This window comes from Ovis canadensis, chromosome X, assembly GCF_042477335.2.
Source record: "Ovis canadensis isolate MfBH-ARS-UI-01 breed Bighorn chromosome X, ARS-UI_OviCan_v2, whole genome shotgun sequence".
Lineage (NCBI taxonomy): Eukaryota > Metazoa > Chordata > Mammalia > Artiodactyla > Bovidae > Ovis > Ovis canadensis.
In genome coordinates this window covers 120838155-120857426 of record NC_091727.1, presented here as the reverse complement: position 1 = coordinate 120857426, position 19272 = coordinate 120838155, and the positions used below count along the sequence as shown (strand labels likewise).

The 19272-nt window shown below is 37.1% G+C and overlaps 1 protein-coding gene across 2 annotated transcripts in view; it reads left to right on the top strand.

The window, feature by feature from the left end:
* Positions 1 to 19272, top strand: part of KLHL4 (kelch like family member 4) — a 136336-nt gene that overhangs the window by 101440 nt on the left and 15624 nt on the right. Inside the window, exons 7-10 of one of the 2 annotated variants that reach the window (XM_070290872.1) lie at positions 561 to 785; positions 4419 to 4581; positions 7972 to 8184; positions 17755 to 17844. In XM_070290872.1, the coding sequence (XP_070146973.1) occupies positions 561 to 785; positions 4419 to 4581; positions 7972 to 8184; positions 17755 to 17767 (614 nt within the window). In that variant the 3' untranslated portion in view covers positions 17768 to 17844. Of the gene's footprint in view, positions 1 to 560; positions 786 to 4418; positions 4582 to 7971; positions 8185 to 17754; positions 17845 to 19272 lie in introns of those variants that run through there. The other variant, XM_070290871.1, reaches the window with a different exon arrangement.

The window sequence follows — 19272 nt, the reverse complement described above, 5'->3', positions numbered from 1 at the left end:
ATTTCATGCAAAGACGGGCACAATAAAGGACAAAAATGTTATTATGTGAATCATGTGAATTAACACTGAAGGCCCATTTAAAAGAAATTTTCTTTTCTGTTCTTTTAGTCATTTGTGTTTTAAATAAACACACACATACAGACCAAATTGAGTAAAATAAAAGGGCATAAATTAGTATATTGAATGTTCATAGTTAAGTAAAACCATAATGAATGTGTAAACAGTAATACATTCCAAAGCAGTTTTTGTTGTAAAATGTGGTGTCTGGAACCTGTGTTAGTACTAACAGTAGCATATTATAGCCAAAGAAGTCATTATAAACATATAAACCATATATATTAAATAAACTGTTTTATTCTCACTTTTCCATTTGGATTCAGAAGTGGTGAAATATTATCCTTGCCTTGTCTTACAGGTTGGAGAATTATCTGGACTACTTATTTTAATTTGAACTGCAATCACTGAGTCTATACTATAAATATAGATACATAAATATAATATGAATGATGAAAACATTTTGCACAAGTAGTTTTTAGCATTGTTTACTATCCCTTTAACAGGTACCAGCACAATTGAAAAATATGACCTGCGGAACAACAGCTGGCTACATATTGGCACCATGAATGGGCGTAGGCTTCAGTTTGGAGTTGCTGTTATTGATAACAAACTGTATGTTGTGGGAGGAAGAGATGGTTTAAAAACTTTGAATACTGTGGAATGTTTTAATCCAGTTGGCAAAATATGGACAGTGATGCCTCCCATGTCAACACACAGGCATGGTTTAGGTAAGAGCTTAATGTTCTATAGTTTCTAAAGACTGTACATTTACTAGAGCTTAAATAAGTGCATATCATTGAAATTTAGTCATACTCATATTCAAAACGTCTGAAAATTCTGAAAAGCTTAAATAAATGGTAAAAGCGTGTGAAAGTTTTTTCCTTGTTTCAGGTGTCAATACTTGTTGTAACTGTACCTCCATTCCACTGGTATTTTAAAGGGGTCCCGCTTCAGGAAGGATAAAACCTTTTAGAAAGAATACATTGCTGAGGAGCATGCAACTACAAGTTTTCTTCTAAGTTCAGTTTAGAGAAAAGAACACTTGCTAACAGAGAGACAATGTGTTTCTAGTTACCAGTGTCCCTTCCCATAAGAATCAAATCTGTATCTAGGCAAAAGCCTTCGGATGCAGTTTGAAGGCAGGGCTATTTAGAAAAACCACTTTTGTTGAGAGCAGCCTTAATTTATACTTAAGTCAGAGGTTCCCAAGAAGCTTAAGAAGGAACAGAGACTTCTTGAACAGTGAAAAACTTTGATTCTCCTAATGGCTTGTCAAGGTCCACTTTTCTTAGTGCTAGACTCCGTATGTTTCAATACTACAGAGTTTGTTTTTTAAGAAAAGAATTATTGCATTGCTTTTAAAGAACCAAATTTTACACAGCTAAAGTGTGACATATCCAAGATGGGTGTTGTTTGCCCCAATATAACTGAAAATTATATCAAATGATAGACTATGTAATTATTCAGCTCAGTTCTGTATATGTGATTTTTTAGAAAACATATCTTACAGAGACACCGAAGCAAATTTTAAAACTCTTAATTGCTATTGCTAAAGAGATAGGAGAGGTAGTGTAGATGGCAAGCTGAGATGGTGAAGAAGGTGGCAGGAGGAACCAGTAACGTGAATTCCCAGAGCAGATGAGAAACAGAAAGGAGTTATTCATAGAATCCAATAGAAAAAATCAGATTGAGTATGTTCTTGCAGCCAAACATGGAGAAGCACTATACAGTCAGCCAAAACAAAACTGGGGGTATACTCTGGTTCAGATCATGAACTTGTTATTGCCAAATTCAGACTTAAATTGAAGAAAGTACGGAAAACCACTAGACCATTCAGGCATGACCTAAATCAAATCCCTTATGATTATACAGTGGAAGAGACAAATGTATTCAAGGTATTACATCTGATAGAGTGCCTGAAGAACAAAAGACAGAGGTTCATGACATTGTACAGGAGGCAGGAATAAAGACAATCCCCAAGAAAGAGAAATGCAAAAAGGCAACATGGTTGTCTGAGGAAGCCTTACAAATAGCTATGAAAAGAAGAGATGGGAAAGGCAAAGGAGAAAAGGAAAGATATACCTATTTGGATGCAGAGTAGCAAAGAAGAGCAAGGAGAGATAAGAAAGCCTCCCTCAGTAATCAATGCAAAGGAATAGAGGAAAACAATATAATGGGAAAGACTAGAGATCTCTTCAGGAAAATGAGAGATACCAAGTAGATGTTTCATGCAAAGATGGACTCAATAAAGGACAGAAATGGTATGGACTTAACAAGGGCAGAAGATATTAAGAAGAGGTGCCAAGAATACACAGAAGAACTACACAAAAAAAGATCTTTATGACCCAGATAATCATGGTGGTGTGATCACTCTCCTAGAGCCAGACATTCTGGAATGTGAAGTCAAGGGAGCCTTAGGAAGCATCAATACAAACAAAGCTAGTGGAGGTGATGGAATTCCAGTTGAATTATTTCAAGTCCTAAAAGACAGTGGTGTGAAATGGCTGCAGTCAATATGCCAGCAAATTTGGAAAACCCAGCAGTGGCCACAGGACTGGAAAAGTTGGTTTTCATTCCAATCCCAAAGAAAGGAAATAACAAAGAATGCTCAAACTACCTCATAATTGCACTCATCTCACACTCTAATAAAGTAATGCTCAAAATTCTCCAAGCCAGGCTTCAACAATACATGAACCATGAACTTCCAGATGTTCAAGCTGGATTTAGAAAAGGCAGAGGAATCAGAGATCAAGTTGCCAACATCTGTTGGATCATAGAAAAAACAAAAGAGTTCCAGAAAAACATCTACTTCCACTTAATTGATTATGCCAGAGCCTTTGTGTGGATCACAATAATCTGTGGAAAATTCCTCAAGAGATAGGAATAGCAGACCATCTGACCTGCCTCCTGAGAAATCTACTTGCAGGTTAAGAAGCAACAGTTAGAACTGGACATGGACAACAAACTGATTCCAAATTGGGAAAGGGGTATGACAAAGTTGTGTATTGTCATCCTGCTTATTGAACATATGCAGAGTACATCATGAGAAATGCTGAACTGTATGAAGCACAAGCTGGAATCAAGATTTACAGGAGAAATATCAATAACATCAGATATGCAGCTGACACCACCCTTATGGCAGAAAGCGAAGAAGAACTAAAGAGCCTCTTGATCAAAGTGAAAGAGGAGAGTGAAAAAGTTGGCTTAAAACTCAGTATTCAAAAAACTAAGATCATGGCATCTGGTCCCATCACTTCATGGCAAATAGATGGGGAAACAGTGGAAACAGTGACAGACTTTATTTTGGAGACCTCCAAAATCGCCACAGATGGTGACTGCAGCCATGAAATGAAAAGATGCTTGCTCTTGGAAGAAAAGTTATGACCAACTTAGACAGCGAATTAAAAACCAGAAACATTACTTTGCCAACAAATGTCTGTTTAGTCAAAGCTATGGTTTTTCCAGTAGTCATGTATGATATAATTAAAGCTGAGCATGGAATAAATGATCCTTTTGAACTGTGGTATTGAAGAAGACTCCTGAGAGTCTCTTGGACAGCATGGAGATCCAACCAGTCCATCCTAAAGGAAATCAATCCTGAATATTCATTTGAAGGACTGATGCTGAAGCTGAAACTTCCAATACTTGGCCATCTGATTTGAACCACTGACACATCTGAAAAGACCCTGATTCTGGGAAAGATTTAAAGATGGGTGGAGAAGGGGACGACAGAGGATGAGATAGTTGGATGTCATCACCGACTCAATGAACATGAGTTTGAGTAAACTCCAGAGTTGGTGATGGACAGGGAGGCCTGGCTTGCTGTAGTCCATGGGGTTGCAAAGAGTTGGACACGACTGAGCGACTGAACTGAATAGAACAAATTTCTAACTAAACTTCAAAAACCCCTGTCTACTGAGATGTCCTATGGGAATCATTTTTATCCCTTTAATAAAAATAAGTGATTAGAAAGATCTATCAGACTTAGCCAACAGTTCTAGTTTTTATCTAAGATTCAGTATCATAGCTCATCTAACTTTTATATTTGAAAAATGACGTTGAAACTGTGACAGAGAAAAATCATCTTCCCTTTTCTGTTAATTGCAAGAAATGGTGTGTTCATCTACTTTCTATGCCTTTAGCATTATAACCATGATACCCTTCCATGATATTTCCTAGGGTTAAAAGACCATATCTAGTTTTAGTTTCAAATCAAGATTGGCAAATTATTCATTAAATGGCTATTTACAAAACCATTAATAGATAAAAATCAAGTTTTTAAGTAGTCACTTCCTTATAAAATGAAATATCTACTATATATGCCCTACCTAGGTGAGCTCTCATGCTATTTTTTCCTTTAGGTGTAGCCACACTTGAAGGACCAATGTATGCTGTTGGTGGCCATGATGGATGGAGTTATCTAAATACTGTAGAAAGATGGGACCCTGAGGGACGTCAGTGGAATTATGTGGCCAGTATGTCAACTCCTAGAAGCACAGTTGGTGTAGTCACATTAAACAATAAGTGAGTAGAGCCAAGCATGCATGCTTTTGCTCCCATTTCTTGTAGTACAGCACTTCAGTGATGTGATACACCTGCCAATAAGCATTCCCAGTGACTAGGACATCCTAGTAATGGATTGTAAAAGGCCTTTGTTGGAACTCTCCCTTCATTATGATGGAAAATATTTATCTAAAATGAATACCTAATTAAATATCCTGAGACCAGAAGTAACATTAATACCTGAGATCTATTTAGAAATGCTGAATCTTAACCCCAGCCCAGACCTTTTGAATCAGAATAGACATTTTAAGAAGATCCTCAAGTAACTTGTATTACACATTAAATTTGAGAAGCACTTTTGTAAGCAAAGCAGTTTCAATCTTACCCTCAAGAAACTACCATTTTTTGGTTATGACTTTTTCTTGACTTATCAAAACTTCAGTCTGTTTTTGTAATATGCCAAGTCTTTTTTTCTCTTTGTAACTCACTCTCCTAAGTGTTCTAGAATCATAGCTAGTCCCATTTTTCTGAATCTTTTCTTCTTTCTGATCACTTTCCTATGAAGGAAAATAATATATTAACTTGCCTTAATTGCCTTAAACTTGCCTTACTTGCCTTAAACTTGATAATACTAGAGGTTTCTACAAGCTTGAATTATTCTTCTTGCAGGTAACTTGTAATTGTGTCCTTTCTGAAAAGGGATCTTTGGAGATAATGACAAGCCTATAGGAGGAACTTGAATGATGAAAATTTAATACAGCAGGATGACAGTCTTGTGTGTCTGTATTGACTATTCATAAAGTCAGTATCTCATCATATAACTGGATTCAATAGAAATTTCAATGCAGATGTTTTTTAGCACCTTGTGCATAAAGTAAGTGGAGAAGGCAAAGGCAACCCACACCAGTACTCTTGCCTGGAAAATCCCATGGGTGGAGGAGCCTGGTAGGCTGCAGTCCATGGGGTTGTGAAGAGTCAGACACGACTAAGCGACTTCACTTTCATTTTTCACTTTCATGCATTGGAGAAAGAAATGGCAACCCACCCCAGTGTTCTTGCCTGGAGAATCCCAGGGATGGTGGAGCCTGGTGGGCTGCCGTCTGTGGGGTTGCACAGAGTCGGACACGACTGAAGAGACTTAGCAGCAGCAGCATAAAGTAAGAAGCGTCTGTGGTTAACAGGAAACCCAGACTTACAGTGTTTTAGGGTTTAAAATACTCCTAAATCTGATTATCTCTAGCCTAACCTGAATGATATCCAGTGACTCGGTAGTGATCTCCTACCTATTACAGAAGAGGTTGAAATAATTGAATTTAAATAATTTAATTTTGTCTTGCTAACTTGCTATTGTTCACAACTGAGCATGAAGGGCAGTAAACTATATGAAGGCATATAGTTTAATAAATGTTGATCTTCTCTATTGATTGGAATTAGCTTTAAATTAGACTAAAAATAATGTCAGAAAAACATCTATTTCTGCTTCATTGGCTACACAAAAGCCTTTGACTGTGTGGATCACAACAAAATGTAGACAGTTCTTAAAGAGATAAGAATACCAGACCACCTTACCTGCCTCCTGAGAAACCTGTATGCAAGTCAAGAAGCAACAGTTAGAACAGACATGGAACAATGAACTGGTTCAAAATTGAGAAAGGAGTATGTCAAGGCTGTGTATTGTCACCCTGCTTATTTGACTTCTGTGCAGAGTGAAGTGAAAGTTGTTCAGTCATGTCTGACTGTTTGTGACCCCATGGACTGTAGCCTGCCAGGCTCCTCTGTCCATAGAATTCTCCAGGCAATTCTACTGGAGTGGGTCTCCTGCATTGCAGAATGATTCTTACCAGCTGAGCTATCAGGAAAGGCCCCTCTGTACAGAGTATGTCATGCAAAATGCTGGGCTGGATGAATCACAAGCTGGAATCAATATTGCTGGGAGAAATATCAACAACCTCAGATGTGCAGATGATAGCACTCTAATGGAAGAAAGCAAACAGGAACTAAAGGGCCTCTTGATGAAGATGAAAGAGGAGAGTGAAAAAGCTGGCTTAAAACTCAGCATTTAAAGAATGAAGATTATGACATCTGATCCCATCACTTCATGGCAAATAGGTGAGGAAAAAATGGAAACAGTGACAAACTTCATTTTGGGGGGCTCCAAAGTCACTATGGATGGTGACTGCAGCCATGAAATTAAAAGAAACTTGCTCCTTGAAAGGAAAGCTATGACACAACTAGTCAGCATATTAAAAAACAGAGACATTTTGCTGACAAAGACCTGTATAGTCAAAGCTATGGTTTTTCCAGTAATCATATACGGTTGTGAGAGTTGGTGCATAAAAAAGGCTGAGTGCCAAAGAATTGATGCTTTTGAACTGTGGGCCTGGAGAAGAGAGTCCCTTGGACAGCAAGGAGATCCAACCGAGCCTAAAAGAAATCAACCCTGTATACTCATTGGAAGGACTGATGCTGAACCTGAAACTCTAATACTTTGGCCACCTGATGTGAAGAGCCAACTCACTGGAAAAGACCCTGATCCTGGGAAAGATTGAAGGCAGGAGGAGAAGGGGATGACAGAGGAGGAGATGGTTGGATGGCATCAGTGACTCAATGAACATGAGTTTGAGTGGACTCCAGGAGATAGTGAAAGACAGGGAAGCCTGCTGTGCTACAGTCCATAGAGTCACAAAGAGTAGGCCACGAAGGAGTTGAACAACAATAACAAATTAAAAACACTGCTAATCCACCCGTGGCGGATTCATGTTGATGTATGGCAAAACCAATACAATATTGTAAAGTATTTAGCCTCCAATTAAAATAAATAAATTTATATTAAAAATAAATACGTACAAAACATTGGCGTTTTAAAAGTTATGAGAGAAATGTTATAGATAATACATCTTCCTAGGGAAAAAATCTGTTTTTTAGGTTTTATCCTATTCCCCTTAGTTATTTGTTAAGTTGATATTTTCTTAGTTACAAATGTTTCTTACACTAAATAAAGTAGTTCAATAAAGCAATAGAGAGTCTAATGCTAGGCAATTAAATCTAGCTAAAATTGTAAGGTTCCTGGATTTGGGTTTTGGAAAGATCGTACCATCTTTAAAAATGTTCAGCTTTATTGTGGTTTAGTAGACAAATACTACCAATGCTTTTATCTCTTTCCTTTCTTTGTAGTTCATTTCCCATATAAACCTTTAATCTATTATATCAAAGAAACTTTCAAAAAAAATTATGAAGCAGGTAGGTTTAGGGTAAGGTAGACTTTAACAAATGCCTTCACAAATTCAGGCCTTTCGCTATAAAATCTTGAGGGAGTAGAATACACAGTCCAATGCTGTGTGCAGTGTATTTTCACTTTCATTCTATGCACAAATATATACACATATACACATACTTCTGTCTTTATTCTAGGCTATATGCTATTGGTGGACGTGATGGAAGTTCCTGCCTCAAATCTATGGAATATTTTGACCCACACACTAACAGGTGGAGTCTGTGTGCTCCAATGTCCAAAAGACGTGGAGGTGTAGGAGTTGCAACATACAATGGATTCTTATATGTGGTTGGGGGTCATGATGCCCCTGCTTCTAACCATTGCTCCAGACTTTCTGCCTGTGTTGAACGGTAAAATATTTCTATTTATTCATTATTTATTTGGTTATTTGGTTTTTTTCAGAAATGAGAAGGATTTTTAAGCTGCCAAAATGTAGTCTTCCAAATAAGTGTTAATCCTTTCAGAGGTTTAATTCTTTTAAAAATTTTATCCTTACTCCTAGACTCAAAATATTTTGAAGAAATCTTGCATATGCCTTCCAGATTCATCATTAGAAGTGTATGAAAAGAATACGTTGTTTTATCATTTAAAAGTCACTCTATAAAATGAGACAGAAGTAAGAATAAATAAATTTTTATTACAAGCTATATCACTCAACTATTCACTGGCTCAAATCACAACTTTACTGTTTCAAAAACTGAATCAGTTCTCAAAGGATAAAGGCTTCAGTTCAGTTCAGTCGCTCAGTCGTGTCCGACTCTTTGCAACCCCATGAATTGCAGCACGCCAGGCCTCCCTGTTCATCACCAACTCTAAGGCTCATCACTACAAAATAAACAGAAAAAAATCCCAAAGAGAGGTGTTTATGATGTTCTGAACAATGACTGTATTGCATTAAGTATTTAATTTCTCACAGGTAGATTCTTTGAATGGGAGACATTAATCTGGATGAACAAAGTGTGCTACATTTTTTGTCAGTCATGTTACTTTGTAGCTTTACCACTCAGGTTCTATTCCTAAATTGGGAAGATCCTCTAGATAAGGGAATGGCTATCCACCCCAGTATTCTTGCCTGGAAAACTCCATGGACAAAGGAGACTGGCAGGCTACAGTCCACTGGATCACAAAATCAGACACGACTGAGCAACTAACATTTTCACTTTTCCCTTTCAAGATAGACTGCATGCACACACACACTATATATGTGTGTGTGTGTGTGTGTATATATATATATGTATATGTGCATATATATATATATATATATGTATATGTATAAAGTGAAGTGAAGTCACTCAGTAGTGTTTGACTCTTTGTGACCCCATGGGCTGTAGCCTACCATGCTCCTCTGTCCATGAGGTTTTCCAGATAAAAGTACTGGAGTGGGTTGGCATTTCTTTCTCCAGAGGATCTTCCTGACCCAGGGATCAAACCCGGGTCTCCCGCATTGGAGGCAGATGCTTTAACCTCCAGGGAAGCACCACCAGGGAAGTCCTATATATATGTATATATACACACAAACATAGCAGTTGATAATAGCCTAAGTCCAAGTGACAAATTTACAGTCAGTTAAGTTATCAGAATTCAGAAGACAGATCAGTATGGATGGCATCTGTCAAGAGAAATTCATGAACCAGGTAGAATGTGTAATTTGTAGGCATAAAAAAGAATGGAGGGAATTTCAGGTCTAGGAAAAAACACAACCCAAACCATGAAAGCAAAGGAGAAAGCTTCATAGTTATGAGCAGAGACTTTAGACTTAAAGGTAGAGCAAATTGGAAGAGCAATTAAAAACTCAATTATGTACCAGATTTTTGATAGCCAGAAATGTCAGGATGAAAACTTTTGGATTTTATCTCACAGACAAAAGGATTTTAAGTTTGGGAGAAATGGAATATTACCAAGAAAAATATTTTGGATAAAATTGATTTAACAGTCATATATAGGATAAAATGTAGGCAGAAAAGACTAAAGGAAAGCATACAAATACTATTATTTTTCTTCTGAAAGGCATAATTGATAGTGCTAATACCTTGTTTCTTACAGGGAATAATTGATCTTTGGTAGTTTTTTTTTTTTTTTCCCCCTAAGTTTAATCCTAAATGATTGGCTACCTGCTACTCAGTGTATATCTGGAACGCTTTTTAAGAGATTGGTTCCTAACAGATGCAAACAAACTTTAAGAATTATGCAAAACATAAAGAAGGTCAATTACTGTCTCAAATGTATAATACAGTTCAGTCACTCAGCCATGTACCACTCTTTGCGACCCCATGGACTGCAGCATGCCAGGCTTCCCTGTCCATCACCAACTCCTGGAGCTTGCTCAACCTCAGGTCCACGGAGTTGGTGATGCCATCCAACCATCTTATCCTCTGTTATCCCCTTCTCCTCCTACCTTCAATCTTTCCCAGCATTAGGGTCTTTTCCAATGAGTCAGTTCTTCACATCAGGTGGCCAAAGTATTGGATATTATAGTTAAATATATGTGGGCTTTCCCGGTGGCTCAGAAGGTAAAGCGTCTGCCTGCAATGTGGGAGACCTGGGTTTGATCCCTGGGTTGGGAACATCCCCTGGAGAAGGAAATGGCAACCCACTGGAGTACTCTTGCCTGGAAAATTCCACGGATAGAGGAGCCTGTTAGGCTACAGTTCATGGTATCGCAAAGAGTTGGACATGACTGAGCGACTCAAATGAGTCAGTTCTTCACATCAGGTGGCCAAAGTATTGGATATTATACTTAGATATATGTAAAAGTGAGCTTTTCCATATCAGTTTTCTGCAGAGTTAGTAAAGTAATAATTGATCACCTGTTCATTATGCCAGATTATTTTTTAGTGTGGCAAAATATATATAACATAAAATTAATCATTTTAAGCATTTTTAAGTGCACAGTTCAGTGTCATTAAGTACATTCACATTGTTGTGAAACATTATCATCATCCACCTCCAAAACTTTTTTCACTTCCTCAGATTGAAACTCTATCCTCATTAAACAATAAATCCCCATTCCTTCCTCACCTCAGTCCCTGGCAACCACCATTTTACTTTTTGTTTCTATGAATTTCATAATTCTAGGTACCTAATAAAAGTGGAGTCATAAATAATCCTTTTGTGTCTGGCTTATTTTACTGAGCCTTAAAATTCTTCAAGTTTCATAGAAGTTATAATGTTTATCTGAATTTCCTTTCCTTTTAAAAGCTGAAAAATATTACATTATATGTACAAACCACATCATTTTGTTTATCCACTCATTCATCAGTTTACAATTGGGGTTGCTTTACTTTTTGACTACTATGAACAATGCTGCTAGAATATAGGTGTACAGATATCTGTTTGAACCTCTGCTTTCAGTTCTTTTGGGTATACATAGAACTAGAGTTTCTTTATCATAATTTCTATTTTTAAATGTGTAAGGAACCTCCATACTGTTTTCCATTGAAGCTGCACCATTTTATATTCCCGCCAGCAAAGCAAAAGGAATTCAATTTCTGTACATCTTCACCAACACTGATTCGTTTTTCATAGCTATCCCAATGGATTTGAAGTGGTATCTCTTTGTGTTTGTGATTTGGGTTTCTCTATTGGTTAGCTTTGATGAGCATCTTAATGTGTGCTATTAGTCATTTGTACATTTTTCTTTATAGAAATGTCTATTGCAGTTCTTTGCCCATTTTTATTTGGGTTGTTTGTCTTTTTGCTGTTGAGTTATGGGAGTTCTTTATATATTCTGTATATTAACTTGTTGTCAGATATGTGATTTGCACATCATTGCTTTCATTGCATGGGTTGCTTTTGCACTCTGATAATAGCACCCTTTGATGTGCAAATGTTTTAAATATTGAATCCAATTTTTCTTCATAGTTTGTGCTTTTGGGGTCATATCCAAAAGATCTTTGCCAAATTAAATGTCATAAAACATTTCCCCTATGTTTTCTTTTCTTTTTTTTTTTTTTACTTTATTTTACTTTACAATACTATATTGGTTTTGCCATACATTGACATGAATCCACCACGGGTGTACATGCGAAAACATGTGTACATGTTTTCTTATAAGAGTTCCATAGTTCTAGCTCTTGTGTTCAGGCATTTGATCCATTTGAATTAATTTTTGTATATGGAGTAAGGAAAAATACAACTTCATTATTTTACAGGTGGATATCCATTTTTTCTATGAATATTTGTTGAAAAGACTGTCCTTTCCTCATTGAATGGTCTTGGCCTCATTTGCAAAAATTATTTTACCATGTATGTGAGGGTATATTTCTGTCTCTGTATTCTATATCTGTATTCTATGTATTCTATATCTGCCACTATGCCAGTACCACACTCTATTATTGTAGCTTTCTAGTAAGTTTTGAAATCAAGAAGTATTAAACCTCAATCTTTGTTCATCTTTTTTCAAAATTATTTTGGATGCTCTGGATCCCCAACATTCAATATAGGTTTATAATGGATATCTCTATTCCTGCAAAAAAAGTTTCCGGGGTTTTCATAAACATTGCATAGATTCTATAGATCACTTTGGTGATATTGACATCTTAATAATATTGTGTCTGCTAATCCAGGAACATGAGATGTCTTTCTACCTCATGATATCTTCTTTAATTTCTTCTTTTCCAGTGTGTTTGCATTTTATTTCTCTATGTTGAATAGAAGTGGTGAAAATTCCTATTATTGTCTAGTTCTTGATCTCAGAGAGAAAGCCTTCAGTCTTTCCTCATGGAGTATGATAGATCTGGGTTTTTTATATCTGGCCTTTATTATGTTAAGTTGGTTTTATTCTGTTCCTACTTTGGTTACTGTTTTTATCATTAAAAAATGATTGAAAGTATTTTGTCACATGCTTTTTGTGCATTAGGTGAGAGAATATGTGTTTTTTCCCTCTTCATTCTGCTAGTGTAGAGTATTCAGTTCAGTTCAGTTTAGTCCAGTGGCTCAGTCGTGTCTGACCCTTTGTGACCCCATGGACTGAACCACGCCAGGCTTCCCTGTCCATCACCAACTCCAGGAGCTTGCTCAAACTCAGGTCCATCGAGTTGGTGATGCCATCCAACCATCTCATACTCTGTTGTCCCCTTGTCCTCTTGCCTTCAATCTTTCACAGCATTAGGATCTTTTGCAATGAGTCAACTCTTCATATGAGGTGGCCAAAGTACTGGAGTTTCAGCATTAGCATCATTCCTTCCAAAGAAATCCCAGGGCTGATCTCCTTCAGAATGGACTGGTTGGATCCCCTTACAGTCCAAGGGACTCTCAAGAGTCTTCTCCAACACCACAGTTCAAAAGCATCAATTCTTCAGCGCTCAGCTTTCTTCACAGTCCAACTCTCACATCCATACATGACTACTGGAAAAACCATAGCTTTGACTAGACGGACCTTTGTTGACAAAGCAATGTCTCTGCTTTTCAATATGCTGTCTAGGTTGGTCATAACTTTTCTTCCAAGGAGTAAGTGTGTTTTAATTTCATGGCTGCAGTCACCATCTGCAGTGATTTTGGAGCCCCCAAAAATAAAGTCTCTTGCTACTTCCATTGTTTCCCAATCTATTTGCCATGAAGTGATAGGGCCAGATGCCATGATCTTAGTTTTTTTTGAACGTAGAGTTTTAAGCCAACATTTTCACTCTCCTCTTTCACTTTCATCAAGAAGCTCTTTAGTTCTTCAATTTCTGCCCTAAGGGTGATGTCAGCTGCCTATCTGAGATTATTGATACTTCTTCAGGCAGTCTTGATTCCAGCTGGTGCTTCATCCAACCTGGCATTTTGCATGATGTACTCTGCATAGAAGTTAAGTAAGCAGGGTGACAATATACAGCCTTGATGTACTCTTTTCCCAATTTGGAACCAGGCCCTTGTTCCATGTCCAGTTCTAACTGCTGCTTCTTGATCTGCATACCAATTTCTCAGGAGGCAAGTAAGGTGGTCTGGTATTCCCATCTCTTGAAGAATTTTCCACAGTATGTTGTAATCTACACAGTCAAAGGCTTTGGTGTAGTCAATAAAGCAGAAGTAGATGTTTTTCTGAAACGTTGTTGCTTTTTCTATGATCCAATGGATGTTGGCAATTTAATCTCTCATTCTTCTGCCTTTTCCAAAACCAGCTTGACTATCTGGAAGTTCTTGGTTCATGTATAGTATGTAGTGTATTACTTGGGTTGATTTTTGTATTATAACCCATTGTTTCATTCCAGGAAGAAATCCCACTTTATTATGATATATAATCATATCAATAATCTGATGAATTCAATTTGCTAGTATTATGTTGAAAAGAGTCCCTTGGACTGCAAGGAGATCCAACCAGTCCATTCTGAAGGAGATCAACCCTGGGATTTCTTTGGAAGGAATGATGCTAAAGCTGAAACTCCAGTACTTTGGGCACCTCATGCAAAGAGTTGACTCACTGGAAAAAACTCTGATCCTGGGAGGGATTGGGGGCAGGAGGAGAAGGGGACGACTGAGGACGAGATGGCTGGATGGCATCACGGACTCAATGGACGTGAGTCTGAGTGAACTCTGGGAGATGGTGATGGACAGGGAGGCCTGGCGTGCTGCAATTCATGGGGTCTCAAAGAGTCGGACATGACTGAGAGACTGAACTGAACTGAACTGAACTGTTTGCATTTAGTGTTTATTAGGAATATTGGTGTGTAGTTTTCTTATAGTGTCTTTGTGTGGCGTTGGTATGAATGAAATGCTGACCTTACAGAATGAGTTTAGATGTGTTACTTCTTCAATATTTTGAAAGATTTTGAGAAGGATTAGTGTTAATTCTTCTCTAAATATATGAGAAAATTCACCAGTGATGCCATCTGACCTTTGTCTTTTCTTTGTTGTGAGATTTTTCATCAGTATGAACTGCACAAATCCACTTATGTGGATTTTTTTTTCAATAAATATGTACTACAGTACTACCGGGCTCAATGAAGCACAGACTGGAATCAAGATTGCCGGGAGAAGTATCAACAACCTCAGATATGCAGATGGCATCATCCTTATGCCAGAAAGTGAAGAGGTACTGAAGAGCCTGTTAATGAAGGTGAAATAGGAATGTGAAAAATCTGGCTTAAAACTCAACATTCAAAAAACTAAGATCATGGCATCTGGTCCTACCAGTTCATGGCAAACAGATGGTCAAACAATGGAAACAGTGAGAGACTTTCATTTTCTTGGACTCCAAAATCACTGCAGATGGTGACTGCAACTATGAAATTAAAAGTCACTTGCTCCTTGGTAGAAAAGTTATGACATGCTTATTAAAAAGGCATATGACATGGCATATTAAAAAGCAGAGGTATCACTTTGCCAGCAAAGGTCTGTATAGTCAATGCTATGATTTTTCCAATAGTGAACTCTGGGAGATGGTGATGAACAGGGAGGCCTGGCGTGCTGCGACTCATCGGGTCACAAAGAGTCGGACACGACTGAGCGACTGAACTGAACTGAGCTGAACTGAACTGATGTATGGGTGTGAGTGTTGGACCATATAGAAGGCTAAGCACTGAAGAATTGATGCTTTCAAACTGTTGTGCTGGAGAAGACTCTTGAGACTCCCATGGACTGCAAGGAGAACAAACCGGTCAATCCTACTTGAATATTCATTGGAAGGACTGATGATGAACCTGAAGCTTCAATGCTTTGGCCACCTGATGTGAAGCACCAACTCATTGGAAAAGACCCTGATGCTGGGAAAGATTGAAGGAAGGAAGAGAAGCGGACAGCAGAGGAAAAGATTGTTGGATGGCATCACTGACTCAATGGACATGACTTTGAACAAGGTCCAGGAAATGGTGAAGGACTGCGAAGCCTGGCATGCTGCATTCCATGGTATGGCAAAAAGTCAGACATGACTGAGCAACTGAAAAACAACAGCACTATAGTAAATACATGCTACAATCTATAGTTGGTTGAATCCACTGATACAGAACCATGGATATGGAGGGATGACTGTAAAGTTATACACAAACTTTCAACTGTACAGGGATCCTCTATCACTCACACTGTTCAAGGATCAACTGTAATTTGTTAGGAAACTTTTGATTTCCTTACAATTATAGGTCTATCATGGTTTAATCTCGATGAGTTGTGAGTTTCTAGAAATGTGTCCATTTTATCAAGGTTAATCAAATTGTTAGTGAACAATTTTTCATAGTACTTTTATCATCTTCTCTTTTTCATAAAAGCAGTATTAATTTCCACTTCATTTGATTTTTATGTGTTTTGTCCTTTTCTCAAACTCAATCTACCTAAAGGTTTATCAATTTTTATATTTTGCAGAACTAACTCTTGATTTCATTGTTTTTTTTCTATTGTTTTTCTATTCTGTGTATTACTTATCTATGCTATAACTTCTATTATTTCCTACCTTGTGCTAACTTTGGGTTTAGTTACTCTTCCTTTTCAAGGTGTAAAATTAGGTTTTTGATTTGAAATTTTTTCCCTTTTATATGCAAGCCTTTACAGTTATAGACTCATATCAATGTTTTCTTTGCATTTCATAAGACACTTGTGAGTCATGTTTTCATTTTCACTTGCTTCAAGATATTTTCTAATTTCCCTTATAATGTATTCTTTGACTTGTTGTTTAAGTGTGTATTCTCTATGTGTGGACATATCACTTTTCCTTCTGTTGTTGATATAGAGTTTCATTCCACTGTGAAAAGACTGCATGTTTTCAGTCTTTTAAATTTATTAAGACTTGTTTTATGGCCTAAAATATGTTTTATCTTGGATAATGTTTCTTGCTTGCTCATGAAAAATGTATCTTCTGAGTTTTAGGGGAGTAGGTCCAATTGGCCTATAATTGTTCATCTTTCATGTACTTACTGATCTTCTGTCTGGTTTATTCTATTCATTATTGTAAGTGGGGAATTGAATTCTACTAGTACTATAGAACCATATCTTCTTGATCTTCCCCACCTCCTCTTCCTCCCTTTCTTCTTCTTCTCTTTCTGTTTCCACTTCTTCTCCTAGAATGCATATATTAACTCACTTGATGTCATCTCAGAATGCCCTTAGACTTTGTTCACTTTTCTTCATTCTTTTTGCTCCTCAAACTTGATCATTTTCAAAAGACTTGTCACTTATTCTTCCTTCTGCTTGCTCAAGTCTCCAATTAAACCTTCTAGTAAGGTTTTAAATTCAGTCATTTCATCTTTCAGCTCCAGAATTTCTATTTTTTCTTCTTTATAAGTTATTTCCTCTGTTGACATTCTTATTTTGTTCATTTATCGTTTTCCTGTTTCCTTAATTCTTTGCCTGTTTTTCTTTTTTCTTTTTGAGAATATATGACAGTTCTGTTAATATCTTTCTCTAGTAAGACAGATGCCTATGTTTCTAACAAAAATGGCTCTGGAGGTTTACTTTGTTCTTCTGAGTAACTTTCATTTTCCTATTTATTTGTATGCTTTGGGATATTTGTTGAAAACTGGACATTTTGAAATATCCTTCCCAGTCCTTGCAGATTGGCTCCATACATAGGAAAACTGTCACTAATTAATCACTAATTATGTTCTGTGCTTGAGATCAACCTAGCATTAAGACTTGAGGTCTTCTCAGAACTTTACTTTTTTCCTGGGTGTGTGTGTGATTCTCTGTATACATGGCTGCTTTTAAATGCCTTACTTTTCTTAAGAGTCTTGGCCCTGCTGTCTTTCAGGGCTTTAGCTTTCTATTGGAGCAATCAGTAGTTTTGTAGTATCAGTCATCTCTCTTTTCAGTTGTCAGTGCATCTGTAATCTCCCCGCAAATTTCACAAACTATGTGCACTACTTCTCATGGCTTTTCCTAGCCTGATACCTGAGCTATGCCACATTAGACTATCTGAGCTCTAAGCTAGGTAACACAGAAAATAACCTCTTTGTGAACAATTGAGACATGTTAGATTGTAGATTATTAGCTCTGCTCTTCTCTCTCTGATTCAGGAAAAGGAACTGAAGGAACTGGTGCTGAACTACTGCTTTCTCCAATCCATACCATGTCTTTCTAGGAGGGAGTGGGGTAACAGCAAGTAAGAATTTCACAAAATTGCCTACTTCTTTTTCTTAAATGAACATAGAATTTATTGCTTTGGAGCTTGACTGATTTCCAGAACTGCTACAAAGTTATCTGAGCCAGTTTCTGTTGGTTTATTCAATAATTTTTTGTGTGCTAGAATAAGATACTAGAACTTCCTAGCCTACTCTCTTGCTGGTATTACTCCCTAGTTATTTAACACTGAAAACAAAATAAAAAACACATGAAAATCACCTTGAGTTGTTTGTATATTTAAAAAGTAGAGCTGAACTTGTTCTGCCCTTTATATAAATGTCCAGAAGCACAATAATGAAATTATATGTAATTACAAATGGAAAGGACCTTGAAAATCTAGTATATTCTTGTCATCTTACAGAAGTGGAAGTTGAAACCCTCTATGGTTAACTGACAAATAGTGGCTAAAGGATTTTTTTTTTCATATAAGTGAAGTTTGTAAAAGATTGGAAACCAGTCATATTTGACTTTCCAATTTATTATAAAACCAAAAGTTCACTATAGTACACTCAGTACTATTGATAGGATTAAACGTGAATATTTCCTGTTTTATTGATACAGAATTTCATTGTGTATACCAAATTCTACGCATTTACTCAGCACTTGTGTATCTATACTTGATGGGAATCATGTTTCACTTTTAGAAAGGCCAAAGGAATATGGTACATGCAAGACTTGTTAAAGTTCACTGTAAGAAGTTGAGAAAATTATAGATTTTATTGAAGTTTTAAATTGCCTAGATAATTTATTGATGCTTTCTAGAGAACACAAAAAATTACAGAGAGCACACAATTCACAAAAGATTAGACCCACCTGTCTGTGAATGTATATATACTCTCAACTCATATTTGTACTCAAAAAAGTAAGTGTAATAGGAAAACGTACACAGAACACTCTTTGACATAAATCATTGCAAGATCCTCTATGACCCACCTCCTATAATAATGGAAATAAAAACAAAAGTAAATAAATGGGACCTAATTAAGCTTAAAAGCTTTTGCACAACAAAGGAAACCAAAAATGAGATGAAAAAAAAACAGTCCTCAGAATGGGAGAAATTAATTGCAAATGTTCATGTTATTCATGAGGTTCTCAACGCAAGAATACTGAAGTGGTATGCCATTCCCTTCTCCAGTGGACCACATTTGTCAGAATTCTCCACCATGACCCGTCTGTCTTGGGTGGCCCTACAAGGCATGGCTCATAGTTTCATTGGGTTAGACAGGCTGTGGTCCATGTGATCAGATTGGTTATTTTACTGTGACTGTGGTTTTCATTCTGTCTGCCCTCTGATGGAGAAGGATAACAGGCTTATGATAGCTTCCTGATGGGAGAGACTGACTGGGGGGAAACTGGGTCTTGTTCTGATGGGTGGGGCCATGCTCAGTAAATCTTTAATCCAATTATCTGTT